The sequence below is a fragment of the Lycium ferocissimum genome, chromosome 7 (genome assembly GCF_029784015.1).
Source record: "Lycium ferocissimum isolate CSIRO_LF1 chromosome 7, AGI_CSIRO_Lferr_CH_V1, whole genome shotgun sequence".
In the NCBI taxonomy this organism is placed as follows: Eukaryota; Viridiplantae; Streptophyta; class Magnoliopsida; order Solanales; family Solanaceae; genus Lycium; species Lycium ferocissimum.
Genome location: NC_081348.1, coordinates 33,499,471 through 33,522,324, shown reverse-complemented (window position 1 = coordinate 33,522,324; position 22,854 = coordinate 33,499,471). Strand labels below are relative to the sequence as shown.

Here is a 22,854-nt window from a genome sequence, read left to right as displayed (position 1 = left end):
AACAAATCTGCGGTGTTCTCAGGCATAGTCTGTAAATGCACTTCATATTCTGTCTTTTTCTCTACTTATCTTCATTTTAGCAGCTCATTTTAACTAAACTATTGAACCAAAATTTCTGCACCCAACCAAACCTTACTTTGCATTGATCAACAATGTAACCAATTATTAAAGCGACATCAGGCAAATTAACTAGCCCAGTTGATCAAACCTTCTCAAATATCTAAAAGATCACAGTGAAAGTGTAACTCCCTCTCCCAAAATAAACACGAAAGGTACCCACAGTCTTCCACTCAACGCGTCCATTTATTGAAAAACATTTCCCTACTCTTAATTCCTTGAAAATCATATATTGGTTGACCTAGGAAAATCATAAATTACCTCAAGCGGAATTAGCTGCATCATATCAATACTTGTTGCTTTTGTCTATGCTTATGGTTGTAATATAATAGAGTATTATTTTTATCAGCTGCACTGACCTAAGACCTCACTGTGTTTATCAAAAAGAGAGTCTTTATATTCTAGTACAACTCAAAACCCTAACAATCTCAAAACTCTTATCACAAACAAATCACTCAAATTAATATCTAATACGTATTGAAAAAAGGCAAAATAAGAATTACCTGATCGGAGTAGACCGGAGGAGCACCGGCGCTGCAGATAAAACTAGGGATCCGACTCTCTTTTCCGTTTGCCCTTAATTTTTTATCTTTGACTATTTGTATAGTATTTGGGAATTTGGTTTCTTTCTGATGTGGAATGTCTTACTCCTTTACTTTATTTCCCTACAATTAATAGCAAAATTAAAACAAATTAATATCTCATTGAATCTATGAATGTTGATTCACTTAATGAAAACAGTTGAGGGGAAACCTTACTTTTTAAAAACAGTTTTAAGTATTAAAGTAATACAGTATTAAACCTTAAAGTAATACAGTATTAAACCTTACTTGCTGCAGGTTGTTGTGCCGAGGGTCTACTCTAGCTCGTTTGACCAAGTTTGTTAGAGGCCAAAAGTGCTTATTTTATTCTAAAAAGTGAGTATTTGATGCAAGTTTTAAGAGAAAATAATTGCTTATGGAAGTAGAAGAAGCTAAAAAGGTAATTTTTCTCAAAAGCTTTTTTTAAAAAAAGCATTTTTGAGAAAAATACACATAGAAGATGAAAATATTTTTTAAAAACTTGGTCAAATACTGTTCAAAAGTGCTTTTAAATTAGGGAATTTTATACTGTATGCCAATTATGGCAAAATATTTACCCGTTTTAGCCCATCTTTTTTTAATTACCCGCCATAGCCATTTTTTTCCTCTTCAATTTTTTACTAGTCTTATACATTATTATACACTTTTATACAAGATTTATACATTATCTACAGTAGATGTATAAAGTTATATATTATTGTATAATATTGTATACTAGTCTTATACATTATTATACATTTTTATATAAGGTGTGTACATTGTCTACAGTAGGTATACAAAGTTGTATATTTATTGTTGTATAAAGGTGAATATTCAAGTCGGGCCATGAACTGTTGGGCTATAAGTTTGTAGTTTAAAATATGGGCTATGAATATGTAATTTTGACCCATAAATTATTTATAAGTGAAATTTCCCCTTTAAATTAATTGCCCCAAACACAAACTCCTTCTCAATAAAAATATATTTTTAAAAAGCACTTTTCAAAATAAGCTAATTTTAAAAAACTAAGGTTATAAACACCTTCAAACAAAAAGAGAAGAAATATGAAAAAGCAACAGAAATTGTGTGGTTTAGCAAGACGACACAACTTACTTTGCACACAAGAAAAGAGTAACAGCTAATAAATGCATATTAATGAAAAACCAGTCGAATCAGTGAGTATTGGATACTAAATAATTATAGAAAAAAACCCAATACATGCACAGAACAAGAAAAATCTGATTCTTAGTCTTTTTCTTTCCCCTTCAATGCAAAAGCAGCATATAAAGTTAATAAATATATTGCCTTTTTCATGTTTTCCCTGGAGCACAAAACTTTACATATCGGTTTATCAGATTTTGGAAAACACAATCTGCAAATCTGTCATATAAAGGGTATCAAGCCAGCTCTCAACTCTTTACACACTAGCTAGACAAATTTCCCCTGTTTCATCTCTTTTGTCCCTTTTTTCTACAAGAATTCTGGATGTAATCAAAAGTATTTAACTATAATCAAAGATTTCTCTGATTTGAGGATAACTCTCTAACACCTTGTGAACAAATTGGCTGTTCTCTTATCCTCGATAAAAGGATTGAAACGTTCTCTGTTGCAATGTCAAGACGTTCCCTTGACTTTGCTGATTCTGTTACTAGAGTAGAAACCATATTCTGCAATAATTGAACCCTTTCCATGTGGTCATTGTGAGTATTTTGAAGAGCTTTTGTTGATGGTGTACTAATTCTTCGCCACCGGTGTGGCAGATATCTTTCTGGTATTTGAAAGCAGTTTCCTGTGGACAGAACACGGAGAGCATGGCGACAAAGTATTCCAGAGAACTCAAATTGGTGGCAGCTGCAGCTTATGATGCCCTCTCTTGGAACCCAGTAAACTTTCCGTCCACCCTCAAGTTTTGTGTGGTGGCGGATGAGGAAACCATCTTCCATCTGAAATGATGCATAATGGGCAGCCAAAACAAGTTGTTCTTGAAGCTTAGAGAACGCAAATGGTGTCAGAACTGTAGCAGCGTGTGCTTCCATGGGAGCACCTGTTTTAAGGCATATATTTTGTAGATTTTGCTGCATAGTCTGCTGCTCTCCAGTTTGATCCTTAAAATCAACTGTAACAGCCACCTGATAATCCAAACTATGTAAATCAGAAACTTTTCTTTTTTGTGATAACCAATGACAAGACAGTGAAACGGGATGTAAAGCAGAAACTTTTAGTAAAAACATATAATGAACCAATCATTACCACCTTGAGTGGTTGCAGTAATCACGTCAAGTTTTTCAAAGTATTGAACCATCTGTTGCGTTCAGTAATCACCTCAAGTATCCTATACACCACAACAAGTAATGTGTGTATAAAACCCTTTAAACAAAATAAAAGGTGTATAAAACTATACTAAATTCCTAACCTAAAATAACTCAAGGGGAGGGTGGGAGGAAACAAGAGCACAGCAACAATGGCTTCAAAACTTTCGTCATGACTGACAATTTTCTTACTGGCACTCGAGCATATAGATTCTAAGGAAGCAAGTATAGTGCTTCTATATCCTGCCAATTTTAACATTATGAGTAACTTTGGGGCTGTAGCAGATATCAAGCTTCACCTAGGATATCAAGTCCCTAACCTTCATCTGGCCTTGAAGTGGTCAAAAGCATTTATTTAGCACTTTTAAGAACATTATACCACTACCAGTAAAAATAAAAAGCAGCACAATTAAGGTCTAGATAACATACTTGTTCGACAAAATGTGCTAGCCGGGTTTGTGCACTCAGAAACCGTTGGATAAAAGCATTGATTGACTTTGAGTGGCCTGCTGTGGTCATGCCAGCAAAGGTGTGGCTCCTAAGGTATGGCAGCGCCCACAGTGATCTCAAGGCAAATAGACTGGCAATATGCCTGTTTGTATGCAGTCCGAATGTGTTCAGCATGTCTCTCCAACCCAACTCAAAGTCCTCCACAGATTCCAAATTATAGAGCCGGTTAAACTCAGCCTTCCAGTCATTGTAGCGCTCTCCTAAAACAGCATTAAACCATGACGGAAACTTTGCCACGATAAGCCAAATGCAAAGGGCATGCTTAGTTGTGGGCATCTCCAAGTTAATTGCCTCTTTGAGACACATATTTTGATCAGTTAGTACTGTTTGTGGAGCCTTCCCATTCATGAACGCCAAGAATGTCTTACACATTTGAAAACAAAGAAAGTATCAACAGAGATTCTGAAAAATTGTTAATATAGTCATATATACACACCATTTTCATATTTAACTTGCATATTCTCCTCTTTTTTCCAAAATTTTCTTCTCCTTCTATTGAAGCAGGAACGGGTAGTCTGAGAGGCATTGAAATATTCCTAAGTCAAGATGTGTGTACCATAAAAGCTTAAAAGTATTAACTGAGATAATAAAGCAATATCAATATTATCTGATCTGCCAAAAAAAGAAACTATTACAGGAACCATTTTCCTAATAGAAACTACTTATTGAAACTATTAACATTCCTGGCCTTCCAAGACACAGTTCCATTATTTCAAGTCCACATATATTTGAATTTCCTTGAATATAAGACCAAAAATATTATATGGGAGTGAATGTTGGGCCAGTCCAACATATTCACAAGACAAGTGTTGTTGAGGTGAGAATGCTAAGATGGATGTGCAGTCATACAAGATTAAAAATGATAACATACGGCAGAAGGTGCGAGTAGGGCACCTCCAGGATAGGTTTGTAGGTGCGGAACAATGGTGAGTAAATGTGTTAAAAGAGGGGACGAGGTAGACCTAAAATCACTCGAAGAAAATTGTCTCGAAAGACCTACAATAGCTTGGAAAGGGAAGAAAAATATCTATAAAGGCAATACCTGAAAAATATCTATAAAGGCAATACCTATTAGTTAGGGCTATATTTTAGTCACATTAGTACATTTACTTTAGGTCTTATGTTTTCTAGGAATCATTTAGTTCTATCTGAGATTTATATACTACTAGGAAATATAGAGAACTGCCTATTATCCACCAGCTTTGACCCCTGTGCAACTGACCCTCGGGATTTCTTGGTTATAAAAAAATATAGAGAAAATCTCATACTTCATTAATATTATTATTACTAATGCTATTATTTATGTATAATATGGCTCTAAGATGAGCATAAATGGAGCGACATATTCAATGAGGATTCATATAGTTGAACCCAACTTGCTTGGGATTGAATCGTAGTTATTGCAATTGTAGTATTTATAGAGTATGATCTAGCAGTTAGTAACTGCTGCTTACCTAGAAGCATGGAACATGTGACCAGGCACATTATGAATCATAACATGAATTTGGATCGGACAGTTAATATTAGATATCCAGATACCATATGCGTAAAATATGCTAGCTTTATTCCATGTTATTCTTTTCATTAATTTTTCGCTTTGCCTTTTTCCTTTTTCGGGAGAGGGTGGGGGAGTTAGGGTTTTTAAAGAGGGGTAGGGATCTGAGTGAAAGTAAAGGCCTCCAAGTTGGCCAATGGTTCAGAAATCAGCTGCATGAAATTGTATATTCCACTGCTTTTACCTTCAAAGCCCAAGAGTAGGATCTCATAGTTTCCTCTCGAAGAAGAACACAACCAAAGAAGCATGGCATACCATAGTTGTTCACTCCAACCCATATCCCAAGTGGCATGTCAAAAGCAGTCAATCGATGAGTTGTATCAAAGACCACAGCATCACCAAAAACTTCATATGACTGGATGGATGAGGCATATGACCATGCAATATTTTCCAATCTGTTGTTGGAATCCAGTGAAAAATCATACTTGAAATTGGGATCTTTTTCCTTAATGTTTCTACACATTCTCAACAAGTCTATGCTTTCATCCTCAGGATCCACCTTCCTGAATGATTGAAGCAAATTTCTGACATCCTTCTCAGTAAATGGCAAATAGCCTGGTTCCATACCCTTCTCTAGCTCCATAAGCCTCATCATTTGCTGCACTGAAATTCCAGTTTTTGCAAACATTAGAATACGGCTCTTGTCTGCATCTGATATGCTGCGATATGCAGGAAGAAAGCGTACTTGGTTTGGCTCTAGAAGTTCATGATTATGGTGGTTCATGAAACCAGTCACTCTCCATTCAGGCATTCCTATGTCAGTTGTCTTGCTTATCCGCATATATGCTTGGCATCCACAGCGGGAGGATTTTCTGTTCCTCTGAGGCTTATTATCATTAGCGGCTTTGACAGGAGTGTTGCCTGCACGATGGCAAACAAAATACCGTCTTGTAAGTCCTTTGCCCACACCATCTTTGCCTTCTGTGCGGTGACGCCTGATTGAAAAGCCACAGCCTTTAGCAAATTCAGCATAGAATTCATAAGCAGCATCATGAGTGGGAAATCTTTGTCCTATGTATGGAACTGCATCATTAGTTGTCTCCAGAGACAGCCTTGTTTGATCGGGTGATTCTTCAGTGCTGCTTGTATCATCCAAAGATAGAGATCTCTGATCCGAGGGATCGCCATAAAGCACCATCATCTGCTCAGCCTCTTCAGACATTATAAACTTGTCAAGATACTGCTCACTACAAACCTAGAACCATGTCTAATTTTTTAAGTCATACAAATATTGTAAGACTTCAACAAAATGGTTGCATTTAATATGTTACAATAGATATGCAGTACCAAATCACGTTACCAATAATACAGATACATAGACCTCGCTTAAGTAAATATAGAAGAGGCACTCAGTCAAATCAGAAGCCAAAAAAAAGCACTAATAGAACAACCCAAAGTTCATTTTGTAAAAGATTAACATCGCAGCTAATATGGACATGTCGTGGCAGGAAATGATACATGTAGACATTCATATGCATAAACAAACGAATACCAAAAAGACCACTTTCTACAGATAATATTACATATACCTTGACATTCTAAATATTGGTATTCACCATTAACTCCACTCAAGAACCAACAAAGAAGTTACTTTTGACTCTCCGTCTGGATTCATATAAATTAAGAGGTAATCTCTATTGACCTCGAGTATTTCTAAAGGACAAAAGGTTAGGAGTATAGACCCCCACTTTAACTACACACACACACACACACACACATCTACAAATGTATGTATGCACATTGATATCTATGTACGCAATTGGCACAATGTAAATTGGCGCGCCAAAAGAACTTCTAATATTTCAAGTAAATTGATTAATTTGAAAATAGTCCACTACCTATCACACTCGAACTAACTTGATCCTCAAAATATCACTTTTAGAAGAGATAATGCAAATAATGACAACGTTGTGTTCTCAAAGCTAATCGTGTTACAAATTAAACATAGTCTGGCACAACGTATAAACCTAATAATGGCTCAAAATCTACAACCAAAAGTGCTCAAATTTTTAAACTAAGTAGGAGTGTGATACTTAAGGTACTATTACATCAGTCAAAAACTCTAATATTTACAAAACTCATTTGTAAAAGAAGGCTTTAAACATTCAACATAGCATTTGATGCAATGTAGTTCTAGCATTCATCAAAGCACTAAAATTAAGCTATTAAAATTTTCTATAATTCAAAATAAATGAACTTGTTAATGATTTACTTACAGAATCAGAGAAATTAATCAATCGCTTCATCTATAGAACCATAAATGTTTGTCGCTAGTTGAAACTCCATCAAGTTGGCGAATGTATTTGCATCTACAAATACGCGCGAAATAGCTTTGTGATTGATTAATTATCCGTTTGGAGTTTTGAGGGAACAAATGTTTAAAAGTGAGGAAGAACCCTAATTTGCGCACGTATGTGATGATACCCTTTTATACCGCGGCGCACGTTTAAGGGATTTCCTCTATTTTGTTACAACAACGGCGTCGTCAGTAACCCAAACGCTGCTTTCTGAATGCTACTACTATACTAGTTTAAAAAATCCATAATGGGGTTGTCTAATTATCATTCTCCTCAATACTTTGGTATTTTCTAAAAACCAACTTAACCGAATCGTACCAAATAGATTTTTAGGTTTATTTTAAGAGAATTGATAATTTTTATATACATTTATAATCGTACCAAATAATTAGGTAGGTTTTTTATTTTATAAAAATTAACTGAGAAAATATCAAACCCATAAGGAATAATATATGAGTAAAATATATTTTATATTTTAATTTTAAAAATAATAAACTATTAAATTTTTTGCTTTAGACCCCGGGTGATAGAAACTACTACAATCCGACAACATAATTAATACTCAAAGTCTTATTACTGAAACCTGTTATAATACTCTTATCGAAACTAAATTAGTTGTGGCATTTCGAGTAGTAACTAATAAGTTACATAGTATTCCAACAATCTTGAATAGCAAGCTATAAGGTATTAGATATCTTTCCTCCCATTATGATTTAAATTTTCCTTATTGAATACTTAATCTTATAAGTAGACTCAGTTCTTGAGTGGTATCTTGATTAATTTCTTCTCGCTTGTGTGATCTAAATTATATTTTTGGTCTTTGCTTAACATAGTTTTACGTTACCGTAAAATAGTGTGATGAATCTTTATTTTTCTTTATTTTTGTTGTCTTTCATGTTTTTCTTGATTCATCATTTTCAAACACTAAAAATGCCTAGAGAGTTTCTGCCAAAGTCACACACAAGTATATATGTTAGCGTGTTCTATCTTTTACTAATGACTTTTATATTTTTTAAATATCAAAAATTAACTGAACCGTACCAATACCGAAAAGAAACCGTGATGATGGAACGGTTTCGAAAAGTCTATTTTAGTTATACAAAATAAAATAATCGAAAAATCATTATAATATAAATTTTATAAAATTACCGTCCGAACCGTACCATTGACACCCCATTTCTCGATCCAAATTTATACAAAACTTTAATAGTGGCAAGAAGAACCACCCAAGTTTGGCGAATGTCGTATTTTAATTTTTCTATGGCCGAAAGAACTTTTAAACCTCTCGTAATTCACCAGGCAAATGACCCAATGGCAAACATGTTTCATGTATAGTGGTTGCAGCCTGCACGGTCTAATACGTCTACAGATCTAAAAAAAAAACGTTAACCGGAACATAAAAAAGTACGGAAAAGGCTCAAATATGCCATCGAACTATCGGAAATGACTCATTTATGCCATTCGTCAATAGTTTGGCTCAGTTATGTCATCGAACTATCAGAAATGGCTCATTATGCCATTTTTTTACGACGCGGCTTTTGTTTCACAATACAGGATAGACAATGACTTGCTCGATTAGAGGTCCATGTCGTTTAATTAAAAACACACAAATTTGTGGGTCGGGTTTTAGAAGAATTTAGGATTTAATTTGTGTTGGTTTAATTAAACGACGTGGACCTCTAATTGGTGACCAAGTGTCATATCTGGTATTATAAAATCGACTTTATTGAAAAAATGGCAGGGAAGTGGCTACATTTTAAAACATTGCAAATATTGGATATTTTATGTATAATAGCTGTAGAAGTGGCTACTGGTGTACTAAATCTGATCGCTACAGTGTCTCTTGAGTAAAGCCCGCTCATTTTTATACTTCCAAATGGAAGTTTAAAATAAAGCCCAAACTATTTTGGGCCAAATGGAAGCTCACCATTCGAATAGATAACGGGCAATTCGCTGGGGGTGGTCTTTAATTTTTGGCGCTCAAATTAGTGGTCTTTAATTTTTGGCTTCTGCCTTTACAAATTCAGGCAGAATTTTGCAAGGCCGAATTTTGCTCATGCAAATTCTCCCTTAAGGCAGAATTTGCATGGGTAGAATTTAAGGCAGAATTCTGTCCATGCAAATTCTGCCATACGGCCCAAATTACGCTCGAAATTTGCATTGACAAATTTGCAAAATTCTATAGCAATACGAGAATTTGCAAAAAGAAAAGTTAAAGACCACCAATTTGAGAGGCAAAAGTTAAAGACTACCAATTTGAAGGACAAAAATTAAAGACCACCCCAAATGGAGGAGAATCCACGCAAAAAAAAAGTTGATATGATGGAGCTATTTTCAAATGGGCGATTAACCTATATATACATAATAAGAAAAGTATTTATAAAATGTAACAGAATTATTCAGTTTACAAAACGTAACAATATATTTCTTACAAAATATATAATTTTCACTCCAATTTTTTTTTTAAAATTAAAAATTATTTTTTCCCGCTCATGGCTAAAAAAAATCGCTCAAAATTTGATGTATGAAAAATGCATGAAATGAGTATATCTCGCTCCAAGCTTAAAAAGTTTGCTCATGAAAATGTATCAAATGTGTATATCTGGTTCAAACCTTAAAAAATTTGCTCAAAATTGTGTATGAAATATGTATATCTCACTCGAGGCTAAGAATTTCGCTCACATCTTTCGTGTAAAAAGTTCAAGCTATGTTTCTGAAAAATTAATACAACTACAACAACATTGTTACAACTTTCATACAATATTTAAGGCTTAAAAAAATCGCTCAAAATTTTGTATATGAATGTGTATATCTCGCTCAGGGCTTAAAAAGTTCGCTCAAAATTTTGCGTATGAAAACTGTATTAAACATTTTGCTCACATATACACATTTCATACACAAAAGTTTGAGTGAATTTTTTAGACCTTGAGCAAAAAAATTATAATAGAAAAATAAAAAAAATAAAAATAAATAATAAAAAAGTATGGAAAATGAAAATCCGTTATATTTTGTAAATTTGTTGTTGTGTTTTGTAAATAAGAAAAACTATCGTCATGTTTTATAATAAAGAGTCTTAAGTAGGTACCTTATGTCATTTTCCTATTTCAAATTGATGTTAAATATTACTCCTAGAAAACAAAATAAATTAACCAATGTCATAAACAGTAATACCAGTATACGTACCCGCACGATGTGCTGTCAATATAAAAATAAATCGATTATGTAAAATTATTACTTGTTTGTTTGAGCACATTAAATCTAATAACTTATATAAAAATTGCAAGTGTAACTTTTGTTCCTATGCAAATATATCTCAGGAAAAAAAAATATGAAATCAAAGATGATAATATATATATATATATATACACACACACATACGCTCATACATGTATATATATGTGTGTGTGACACACATGTCTTCATATACATTCTTATCACTAAGCAATAATTAATTACTATTTTTCTTATGATTTAGTGCAAACATAGAACATGGATATCAAAGACTAACTTAAACGCTAATAGACTTATAATTTGAATATTTTTCACATAAACCCCATGTACAAACGAGGACTTATCTTTAATTTCTTAACATAACATGTTAATTAAATTTGAATTTAGAAGAAAATTCAATTGCCGTCCTTGCAATATTCATTCAAAGAAATCTTAATAACATGTTTATGACGTACTTTAGGAGCTGTTTGGACATGGTTTGAAACCATGTTTGGACATGAAATTTGGATTTCTTAAGTTGTATTTTTTTTTATAGACATAAAAATCCCACAAGTTGTGAAAACTATCAAAATATTCTCAATTCTTATACAATCTTACTAAATGAGCAAGTCATGGTTCATAATAAAATTAATACGCTACTAGAAAGCCTTTCTAAAAAAATACAACATCATTTGATCAAACTTCAGTTTAATAAAAAATAAAATTTAACATGAATAGTAATGTAATTACTCTTTAATATAATCCATATGAAATGCATGTCCAAACCCCAATATCATCTCATATTTTCAAACTATGTTTTTAAATAGCATGTCCAAACGTCTACTTAGTGTTGTTCCTCAATGTAATAAGGTATTGAGGATTAACCAGGATACATTTAAAAACATAAAATCTTTCATCCTTTGGGAGAGTAGAGAATAGTTTGTACATATCCTACATGATAGTGTTTTACCCCGAAATTGGATAATAAGTTAAATTTGTAAATGAGGTATAGGATATGTGGGCACTTTAATCTATTCTTTGATGAACGAAAGATATATATGTACGTTTTGCTTATAAAACGACTTAACTGTGAATAAATCGATATGCTAATGGTTGGGTAAAGATGTTGGGGTTGTATGTTTGAGCTAAGATCTTATTATATATTCCGTGCAATATTGAATGATATGATTCAATGAATTATTTAAGCTGTAACCCGGACCAAAGTCAGAGGAAATTCAAGAGAGAGAGAAAACTTCAATATATATATTCAAATACAAAGTTCTTGGATCTGAAAAACCAACCTCTAAAAGTAAGGAAATGCCCCTATTTATAGTTTCCCTCTATGGGCCCTCTATACATCATGGAGCCCTTTTAGGATAAAGAAAACCTAATATGGATAAGGTTAGGTCGTACGGTCTGACACCAGTACGACGGTCGAGCAGACGGGCAACATGATTTCCACGCGTGGCGGGCGAATAACCGATTATCCGGACCAACGGCCACGATCGAATAGTCGTGAAGAAATCGGGCCTGCCGGCCACGGCGGGTTCCGCTATGTTTGAGGCAAGACAGCGGCCACGATCAACTCGGCCATGGAGGGACCGGACCAACAGCGATAAGGAGTTATCCCCGGTTGGATCGGACACAACGATTTTCTTCAAACTTCTTCTGATCAAGCGCTATTGTTTGCCTTCTTTCTTTTATCGCCCCGGTTTGCCAGGACAAACGTTAACCGATTTTTACCGTATACGATAGTCCCCCGCACAAATCCGACCGAGGTCGTAATACCGGAGTAACGGGAAGTGGATGAATCGTAAACGGTGATCGGGTTGGCTCGTTCTTATCTTCTCTTGGCGGAACGATTGTCACCTCTCTCTGCCCGGCGCACGTGTCGCACCCCGAAAGGCCGAGCTCTGCAACCGTCGTTACGCACGTCCTTTCAAATCACGTCTTCATTAATTATGGGACACGTGGCGTTCGCCGATTGGTCGGGATTTAACCGCCCAAACCCGTGCCTATATAAGGCCTTCGAGTCCTTAACTTTCTTCACTTTCCTTCTTCATCTTTCAACATTTTGTCTCATTTTCTTTACTTCTTCATACATTTTTCATTATCCTCCTTTCCATCGTTGATTCCATCATTTCAACACCCATGTTCTTTCTTCGTCTGCTTGCAAAACTCGTTCCACTCAAGTGTTGCTTCCCGATTGAAGCTGTTACTCATCATCCTCCATTTTGCTTCATTTTCTTTACTTCGCCGTTTCCATCTTCTTACCTTCTTCCCTTTATCAAATTTTTAACCTCTTTCTACTTCCATTACAAATGTCCTACCGAAACCACCTCCAGGGATATTCCCTCGATTTCCTCCCAAGGAGCGGCGAACCTTCTCGGTAGAAAGGGGAAAAACGTGGCCGAGCCTACGGCTTTAGATATAGTGCCGATCAAGCCCAACTTCAATAAAGAATTTGGGCGAGAGCGCTTCTCTTCATCGTTTGCGGATAGAGGGTATGATGTAAGGCGATACCCCTCGTCCATCACCGGGATAAGCTCGATCGAGGTTCGGATTGATGCGGGATGGGATAGCCGTCGGTGCGGTGTTTGCTCTCGGCCGAAATGAATCGGTTACCGACCATAGAGAGGGCTTTCTATATGTTTACACTTATCCCTTTACGCTCGATTTCGAACCGCAATTGGATCCGGTCGTATTGGAAATGTCTTGGGACCTATAATGTGACTCTTGCACAAATTGGTCCGATAATCTGGAGGACGGTAGTTTGCCTTCGGTTGTTGGCCAACGACGCCAAGAAACCATTCACAATGACACATCTGATCCGCCTCTATTCCCCGAGACGATTCCGGGGAGGCGTAATAAAACTAGCCAAGCGAGGCCGGAATCCGTCTTGAAGATGGACGAAGACGAGAGGCGGGGCTGGTTAGTCGCTTCGTTCGGGTGAGGACCTCGGACATTATCCCGGAGGAGTACATAGAATGACAACCGTAAGTTTCTCGGTCCCACCTTCATTAATTTATCCTAATCCTTCGTGCTTACATTCCCTCGAGTCACCTTCCTATCCCTCGAGTCACGAGGTCAGCTAATCGATCCACCGAAACTGGTGCGAGGGAAGGCCTAGTGCGTATCTTCCCGGTTCCTAGTGTGGAACCTAGGAGGACCGGATCATGGCCGTGGTTCCGGATCCCGAAGACCGCGCTTCATCTCGCCGGTAGGGATGGGACTTACCTTCGGCCCTCGTTTCGGACTCGACAAGAGAAGATGGTCGGAGTCCACAGGCGTTACCTTATTAACGAAGGCATGCGTGCGGGCAAACCGGGTAAGCCTTTCGGCCCCATTCCCCGACATAATTTGATGTGAGTTTTGGTTCGTCACTTGACATCTTTGCTCCTTTTACGAAAGTGTGTGGTGCTTATTAACGAAGCCTTCATCCGTGTCCAAAGAAGAGGTTGATGACCTTAGAGACCCGGTCGGATGCCCAAGGTCGAGAAACGGAGAAATTCCCCATTTTGCAAGTAAAGGAAGATGAGGGTGAGCCGAGCGATGGCCCTCACAAACCTTCGGCCGAGCTTGATGCAACGAAAGTCGAGAACCTTCGGCTAAGGGATGAGTTAGCGGTGATTGTGGAGGGAAAACTAGAACACACGGAGAAGATAAAATCGGTCTTAGTCGAAGACAACACTCGATTTTCTTCCAAACTTAGCGAGCTCGAAACCACCATTTTCCCGACTCCCGAGGGAACTCGACTCGGTTAAATACGATCACCGTCGATTTGGCGAGAGGCACCGGATGGCTTGAATCGAGAGTGCCAAATATAAGGAGAGAATGAGGGTATTCGAGCAAAAAGTCAAGATAGGGCCCGAATATGCGATGAACTAAAGACACGACTTGAGGAGACGGTTGAGGCTAACGATCTTCTCGAAATCGAGCTTGAGTCGACCACTCAAAACCGGAGTATTATTGATGAAGAGAGGAACGGGTTATTGGCTAAGCTGGCCCGGGCTGAAGCCGATTTAGCAGAAGCCCTAAAAAGTGTGGAAGTTGTCGAGGCCTACTCCACGGTTGTGGTAGAGCATGAGCGGTGGAGGTCTCGGAGGATTACCCTCGAGGAAGCCGGCGTGGCTGCGATTTCCCGGCCCTTATTCTAGAGGCTAGGAGAATGAGGAAGAAGCAAAAAGAGCTCTTGATTCCGACTCCGAAGACTCTGAACGGACAGAGTCCGAGCATTCTGGTTCCAGCCATACCGAATAGGCCAGGGCTTGTATTACCCTTTGTTTTGCCTTTATAGTATTTTGAACTTTCCCAAATTTCAAGTGTGTAAGATTTGTATATATAAAAAACGTATCCTTTCTGTTGACCATTCTTTTGTTTGAATGTTTGTTATGATTATTGTCCAAACTGCCAATTTTTTCCGAGGATAAGTGGACATCGGAGTCGCTTTCGGACTTGTTCGGTATACATAGAGTTTTCATCTCATCCGGTGTGTTTTATCCGGGAGTCGAATAGAGAGGTTTGCCCGCGGGACTTATTTATGCTTTGTGAATTCAGACGTCTCCGAATCACGTTAGGCATTTTAGGGCCGATATTTTGTGGCTATTCATTTATCTTTGATTAGGTTCGGGCACCTGAATCTCTGCTTAACCAGATTCTGGTGTAGCAGTCCTTATTCGGGGGTATTAAGATTTAGGCTCGGTTTACTATGACCTTGTTGCCTTTATCGTATTTCAACTGTAATGCCCGGAATCGAGTATACGGATAAAATGGTGCCCGATTTTCGGGGCAATGTGCTTTACTAGGAAGATAAATTCGAAATGTAATAATTTGATTTTTCAATAAACTCCAAGTACTTGTACATCATATGAGGACTTTGTCCGTTTCCTTCTGTTTTTTGCCGTGGCAAATTCTAAGTGGACACGATTCGCTCTGATCGTTTGGTCCTTACATCAAAACCTAATACAGAAGGTCCGACATTGGTTCTTGCCATAGTAAATATTAGGGGGACAGGACTCGCTTTTGATCGTTTGGTCCTTACATCTGAATGTAATGCCGGTGGTCCGGTCCATGAGATCCCATCGGTGTCCGTTGTTGAACTTCTTCCGTTTCCAACTAATCGGAATAAACCGAGATGTGGGTACCATAGCCCCTTAGTGCTTATTCGAACTGTGAAGTCGAGTAAGCACTATCAAGCCCCCACTCGTAGGGTGTTGCCCCGAATATACGGGTATTTATACTCCTTCTCTTTTAGTAACACGTTGTACTTGTTGCCTCATTAAAAACCTTGTCGAAAAACCCATTTGGGATAAAATCGGACTAAGGAAAAGAGTGCAACACGTGTTTTCAGACCTAGCAAGTTAACTACGTCGGGCACTCGGCTTCCTGCAAAAAAGAAAAGGTAAGTGAATAAAATAAAAGAGTCCATACCTCAACAGTAGTATCTCTTCAAATGAGCCACATTCCAGTTATTGCGCAACCGTTGCCCATCCATGGATTCCAGCTGATAGGACCCTTTGCCCGTTATCTTGGTCACCTTGTATGGCCCTTTCCAGTTCGAACCCAGTTTTCCCTCGTTGGGGTTCTTGGTGTTCAAAGTAACTTTTCGAAGCACCAAGTCCCCTATTTGGAAATGTCGAAAATTAGCTCTTCGGTTATAGTACCTTTCCATCCTCTGTTTCTGGGCTGCAATACGGACTAGCGCGATTTCGCGTAGCTCATCCATGAGATCGAGTTTTATGGCCATGGCCTCCTCGTTTGACCCCTCGGTGGTGTAACTGAATCGGAGACTAGGCTCACCGACTTCTACAAGAATGAGGGCTTCGGTCCCATAGACCAACGAGAAGGGTGTTTCCCCCGTACTTGATTTTGATGTGATTTTGTAAGCCCACAGCACCTCCGGTAATATTTTCCTCCAGTGATGCTTTGATGTTTCAAGTCTCTTTCTCAGGTTCTGAATTATTGTTTTATTCGTAGATTCCGCTTGTCCATTCGCACACGGGTGGTACGGAGTTGACATAATTTTCTTGATCTTCAACCCTTCGAGAAAATTATTGACTTTTCCACCGACGAACTGGGGGCCGTTGTCACAAGTAATTTCGGCCGGAATGCCGAACCGGCAAATAATGTGGTCCCATATGAAGTCAATAACTTCCTTTTCTCGTATTTTTTCGAAGGCTTGCGGTTCAACTCATTTTGAGAAATAGTCAGTCATAAACAAAATAAAACGGGCCTTACCTGGTGCCCATGGCAATGGACCAACGATGTCCATTCCCCATTTCATGAAGGGGCTGTGGTGATATCACCCAGTGCGATGGCTCCACAGAGCCGGTGAATTATCGGGCATGTCTTTGACACCCGTCACACTTCCGGACAAAATTCTTTGAATCTTCCTCCATCCGGTTCCAGTAATAACCGGCTCTGATGATTTTTCGGACTAAGGCTTCCGCACCGGAGTGATTGCCGCAAGTCCCCTGTCACACCCCCCCGTTTTAACCGGGCTAAAGTAGCAGTATGACATTTTGGTGATCCCTATTTGTTTATTTGTTTTAAGGAGTCGCCACCTAATTATTTACGGTGAATTAGGACACCTAAAGTTTATTAAAGTAGTTATCTAAAGTTAACTCTGTTTAAGGCCTGCGAAACTTAAGATTCTAGGTAAGGGTTCAATTAGTCTAAAGGGAGGTATTAGGCATCCTTTAAGACCCATTAACAATGGTTAACCGACCGGACTTATGATTAGTTAGGCTAAGTGTGGATATAGTATTTTAAATATTTAAGAAAGTATCTTGAAAGTATTGCTAAAGTTATAAATAGAAGTAAAATGTTGTTTAAAGTAAAACTCTAAAAAGTAGTGATTTCATAAAAAAAAGTTTAATTATAATAAACTAAAGAAACGGAATGTATAATGTTTATATGTATTTGGGGAAAAATGAATTAAGCCGATTAATAAATTTAGAACAGTCATTTGTAAATATTAATAAACGTTTAAAGGGTTTTATAGAAAAAAAGTATTAATTCAAGATAAACTATGTTATAGAAAAAGTACTAATTCAACAGAAACTATATAAAGATTGTTTCAGTCAATTTGTGATTCAAATGTTGGAGAGGAATTAAAGTGAAATAGTGACCTATTGAAACTAGTTTACCTCTTTTTAGAATAAGCTAACATTAGTGTAAAATTTATGATGTTTTGAACGTCTAAGTAAGCAAGCATGAATTATGATTCCTTTAGCCAAAATATGTAATCATGCAATTTGAAAAATCAATTACTCAAATAAATATTATAGATATTATAAATAGTTTAAAATATAAATAGAAGTGACTGTAATTAGTGAAATTAATTACCCATTACTAAACTAAAACCCTTTATGTCACTAAGGTTTATCTAAACTAACAAACACACACAAAAAGAATGTTAGTCATACAACACCATTTAAATGCACAAAAAAATAGAAGAGCAAATAAATTAAATGGGCTCAGCCCATTTTCTTGGACTGCCCTGCGTTCTGTTTTGCTATTGGGCTTAGGCCCATTTATCAAGGCCCAAATGTCTTTGCGGCCATTTGCATATTATTGGGCTTAAACCCAATAAATTTCTTTACATTCTTTTGTACCGTCCCCGTTTATTGGGCTTTGGCCCAAATTCTTGCTTTCTATTTGTCTGCGGACGGGGGAAGGATAGGAGAGAATTCGTTGGGCTTCGGACCAACACCGAATGCAGAAGATGACAAGTCCCTCGGACTCGTATGCGATGGTCATGCATAAAACGAAAGAAAAAGATTAGTATGTGACCCATATAAAGCTCAACATATATGATGCAAATCCAAAGATAGGCCAACAGCCTTCAACTAAAACGAGATAACTGCCTGTGATTGGTATATTAAACAAGTAATGAGAAAAGAAGTTAAACCAATATAAAGGATCCATGTTCGGATTAGATGTCGACAAAGAGTTTTGATGGTCACACTAGTAACTGAGCAAAGAGCCACATCAATTAAACAACAAACAATCATTAGTCAACAATGTTTGCCAGAGTGATATACGGCGACGGATTCGACCGATAAACGACAAACTACCGATGGTTCGTTATAGTAGACAACGAGAAGGATGATAAGCGACAACAATTATGAAGCAGAAACTCAAATTGAACTAGAGAATATGACAATGCTAGTCTAATAATTAAGCTAAGACAATAAGCTAAACATGTTAGATGGCAGATTGATGAACCATTCTAGCAGCTGAGCTAATAGTGAGATTATCCTAAAATATACAGAGGCACTCCCCAGGAAGAAACACAACATTTAGCAAGCAATCAATCAAATATGCCTACTGAATCCATGTTCAGCATGGCACATACGAGTGCGTGGTGGCAGAAGAATGCAACAAGGGAAACAAAGAGGGTAGGTATAACAGGAGGTAAGTAAAACAACCACAATCATGAGAATTGGACTGAAGGTTCAGCAATTTCTGTTCAGAGAAACAAACAAGAAGAAGAACAGTTGAAAGGGATTTCTAGATATAGGATGCATGATCAAAAGCAAGTGACAATACTAAGCAAGATGAAATGCCATGGAGGCCATATGATTGCACAGAACGAATATACAAAGTGTCTTAACTAGGATAAGCAGGAGAGGAGAGGTACACAAGAGAACAAGTCAAAACAGGAGCAAAATGTTATGCAAAAGCCAGAAGGAAACACTGACACAGAGTAACATTGGTGAGCAGCAACCAAGATGACAGTGAACAGGCAAATTACAACATGTTTGAAGGGGAAGGTTTATGCAAAATTCATTCAAGGATACATGATGACATATCTAGAACAGGGAGGGTGGTAAATCATAATCGATGTAATGACGAGTTCCGGGAGTAAAAAGACAAAGATAAGGTTTGATGTTCATGATACACAAGATGTTTTACTGGATTCGAGTCCGTACGACTAATCAAAACCAAAGAAGTTAAGCAAAGATGAAATCAGATTGCACTCATATGTGACATAACTGGCAAATTTGATGTTTCAGACAACTTTTATCATGTTTGGCAGGACACTCAAACTGGACTACAATTTCCTGACTCAAAACAGGGCAAGTACTTAGCTCATAAGACTGAGGTCTTTAGTATTAAGTAAGCTACTGAAGGTCAAAACAAGTATAAAATAGTTCAAACAACATTTAGGCACAAACCAGACCTTAAACTATCATTGATATGTCCTAACCACCAAAAAAATCGATAAGTGCACAGATATTGACTAATCACTTGAGTTGGAGGAAGTTTTTGAGCTTAGTTTTTAGGACCAAGACCAAACATCACATGGACATATACAAGATTCAGATTGAAACCCACACAAGGTTACCCTTCATATCATGGAACTACACTAAGTAAATAGATACAAACATGCTAATGTCCAACTCTTACCTATGTTAGATAAGAATGACACCTATAACTAACACAAACAAACAACATTTCAATATAGGCTGAAGCTAAATGATAACATAGACAAACCACTAGCACATGAACCTTCTCATAATCAGATACGTACTAGAGGTAGTCAAAGTAACCAAGTAAATGTCTTACTTTGGATCAACAGGCTAAAACACAAACATGACTCAAATGCAGATTTACAAGGTATATGGCTGACCAGGTTAGAACAAACAACATTATAACCAGTGTCTAATAATAAGGTCATGCAATGTACTCCACTGAATGTGTACAGACAGAAAGGAGACCATTTCTCAGATTCTCTTAGCAAATGAATATTTAAGCTGATGTTATTTGGTCTTGATAGCTTGAAGGGAACAGTCTCTTTACAAGTTCATATAATGTGTTTAAGACAACATGCAATATTTTTCTGAGGAAGAAATATGTACAGGTACAGGGGAAATCTATCTTCGAAAAGGAGAACACCATATACAAGTTCAACATTTATACACTAGCATGGTCTTATGAATGATTAAGTAAACTAGATTCAACTAGGGCTAAAAATAGGACCAGACAGCTAATCTTTCCACATTCATACAAATGAGTTAAAAGAAAAACCAATCCTTTTATTTCGAACGAGATCGAAACTTAAGACTACTTTGAACGAATTGTAAACAGATTAGCAGGCTTAAGCACAATTCGTCATTGAGCACATGTGAGTAGAAAGAAAGGATCATACTCAAGCAAAATAAAAAAAATATAAAAAAAAATACACCAAATCAGTGTATCCTTCATAAACAGATTAGAAATCACCCATATCTTAACTCTATTATAGAATAAACAACTAATCCAGAATACATGTTTCCCACAGACCGATTACATAATGCTTAGGGATATATTTAAACTCAACAAAGCTAAACTAACAAATGGTGATGCTTAACATAATAGACTATGACGCATAGAGTATATAATGACAATCTCGGGAATAATTCACGCGGTTAAATAAACCAAATTAACACAACATATTGACACATACTTAACTATTAAACAGACACAACCATTTAATTATGCTAGCACATAGACATATTTCACAGAACCACAAACTGAACTTAACACATCAATATACTAAATCATACTGAAAGTAAACTAAGCGAACACATAATGACTAAGAAATTGAAAATACCAAAATAAAGACAAAAAGGGGTGCATCACGGACCTTCTTTGGGTGCAGTGAACTGAGGCGTCGAGGTCTCGAATCTACTCCTCTGTTACGAACAGATCCGAAACTCACACAAATGAATTCGAAGATTTCTGTCGTGGCTAAAGTCCAGCAAGACAGAATAAGTGTTTAAACAGTCCTAGAGTTGGGAAATGTAGCTTTAAAAGAATGAAAATTGTGAAATGCTAGGGATTTCTGGGTACTCTCCGAAAATGTTGAATAATCCCTTCCCGCGGCTAAAGTTCACCGGAGAAGGAAGAATCAAGTGTGGTAGATAGTGGTGTCCCTCCAAAACACTGAATAATTCCCCCCTTTAAGATTCAATTCCCACCCAGATTTATAGGGTTTCGTTTGGTTTAAGAAAGAGAGAGAGGGAGGAGCGGAGGAGCGTAGGTGGTGGGGGTGAAGAAATGATGAAGGGGAGCGGAGTGCGGCGGTGAGTGGAGGAGTGGGGTCGTCGGTGAGTGGAGGGGAGCGGAAGAGGAGCGTGGGAGAGAGAGAGAAAGATGGTAGGGTAGAGAGAGAGAGAGGGAGAGAGAGAGAGAGAGAAGAGGAGAGGAGGGGTTTAGGTTTTAGAAAATAAAATGGGCCGGTCGGTGAATATGTGGGCTGGATTGGGTCGGGTTGGTGTAGGAATTGGGCACCAAATATTGTAAGAAAATATAGGTTAATTATTAAAATGTGGGTTGATTATTTGGTAGGAGAATAATGTGGGAAATTTGATTATTTGGCCGAAAATTGTGGATCTTTCCTCCTCTATTTGATTATTCTTGGGCTTCTAATTTAATAACTAGTACAACATATACTATGTGAAGACACTTAATGATTAATATGTGGAAAAATTAGAATTTAACAAAGTGTTGTCTTGTAATTAATTTGGCGGGTTCGACCCCGAAAATGAAACGATGACTAACCGTTTAAAATTTGTGATAAAATAATGCTCATAATGTTAAAAAATAAAATTAGTGATACTAATAGTAGTAGTAATAAAAATAATAAAGTATTTAACTTGTCAGTAAATTTAGAAACCCGATTAAATTAAATAAAGGAGGGACAAAATTGGGTGTCAATGATGCCCTCTTCGACCGGAGACGATGTAAGAGTTTTCGGCGACGTAAAGAGTGTAATTTTGCTCCGACCAACAAATACGAACCGTCGAGAGAATGTTATTTATGGATTTATAACTGCAAGGGTTGTGGATAGGTGACGAGAATGGAACATATGCTTATAGCCTCCTAATTATAAATGTGGCGCGCAACACACCCTTAAGTAGGACTCTACTAGACACGATGTAAATTCTCATCACGTACTCGGTTTCACCGGGACCTAAACATTTGGCCAAAGGACCGAAGAAAGACCGTCGGTATAATCGGCCATCCACCAAGGCAAAACCGCTTTTTGCCCAGTGACCGTGATTCCTTTGGGTCGTTGGGGGAGCTTTCCATCTTGCAAATAGTCGATGTATTTGTTGCGCCATCTAAGTTAAACCCATGTGTTTATTTAAAAGCCGTTCTTTTCCAATTTTCAATCCCGTTCCGGGAATTTCCCCTTCCAAGACCCCCCCGGGCCCAAAGCTCCTCGCGGGCCCCTTCCCGGACATTCAGGGGCCATTTTTTTAAATCGGTAAGTATGACCCCCAAGAAATTTTCCCTTGCCTTTT

At 37.4% G+C, this 22,854-nt stretch overlaps 1 protein-coding gene across 1 annotated transcript; it reads right to left on the bottom strand.

Annotated features, from left to right (window-relative positions):
* Positions 1-1,805: 1,805 nt before the first annotated feature.
* On the bottom strand, positions 1,806-6,835 carry LOC132064514 (protein FAR1-RELATED SEQUENCE 11). The gene is made up of 3 exons (XM_059457514.1): positions 5,236-6,835; positions 3,416-3,859; positions 1,806-2,806 (listed from the first exon to the last, which is right to left on the bottom strand). Exons 1-3 carry the CDS (start codon positions 6,211-6,213, stop codon positions 2,189-2,191), a joined length of 2,040 nt encoding a protein of 679 aa, XP_059313497.1. The 5' UTR covers positions 6,214-6,835; the 3' UTR covers positions 1,806-2,188.
* Positions 6,836-22,854: the final 16,019 nt, after the last annotated feature.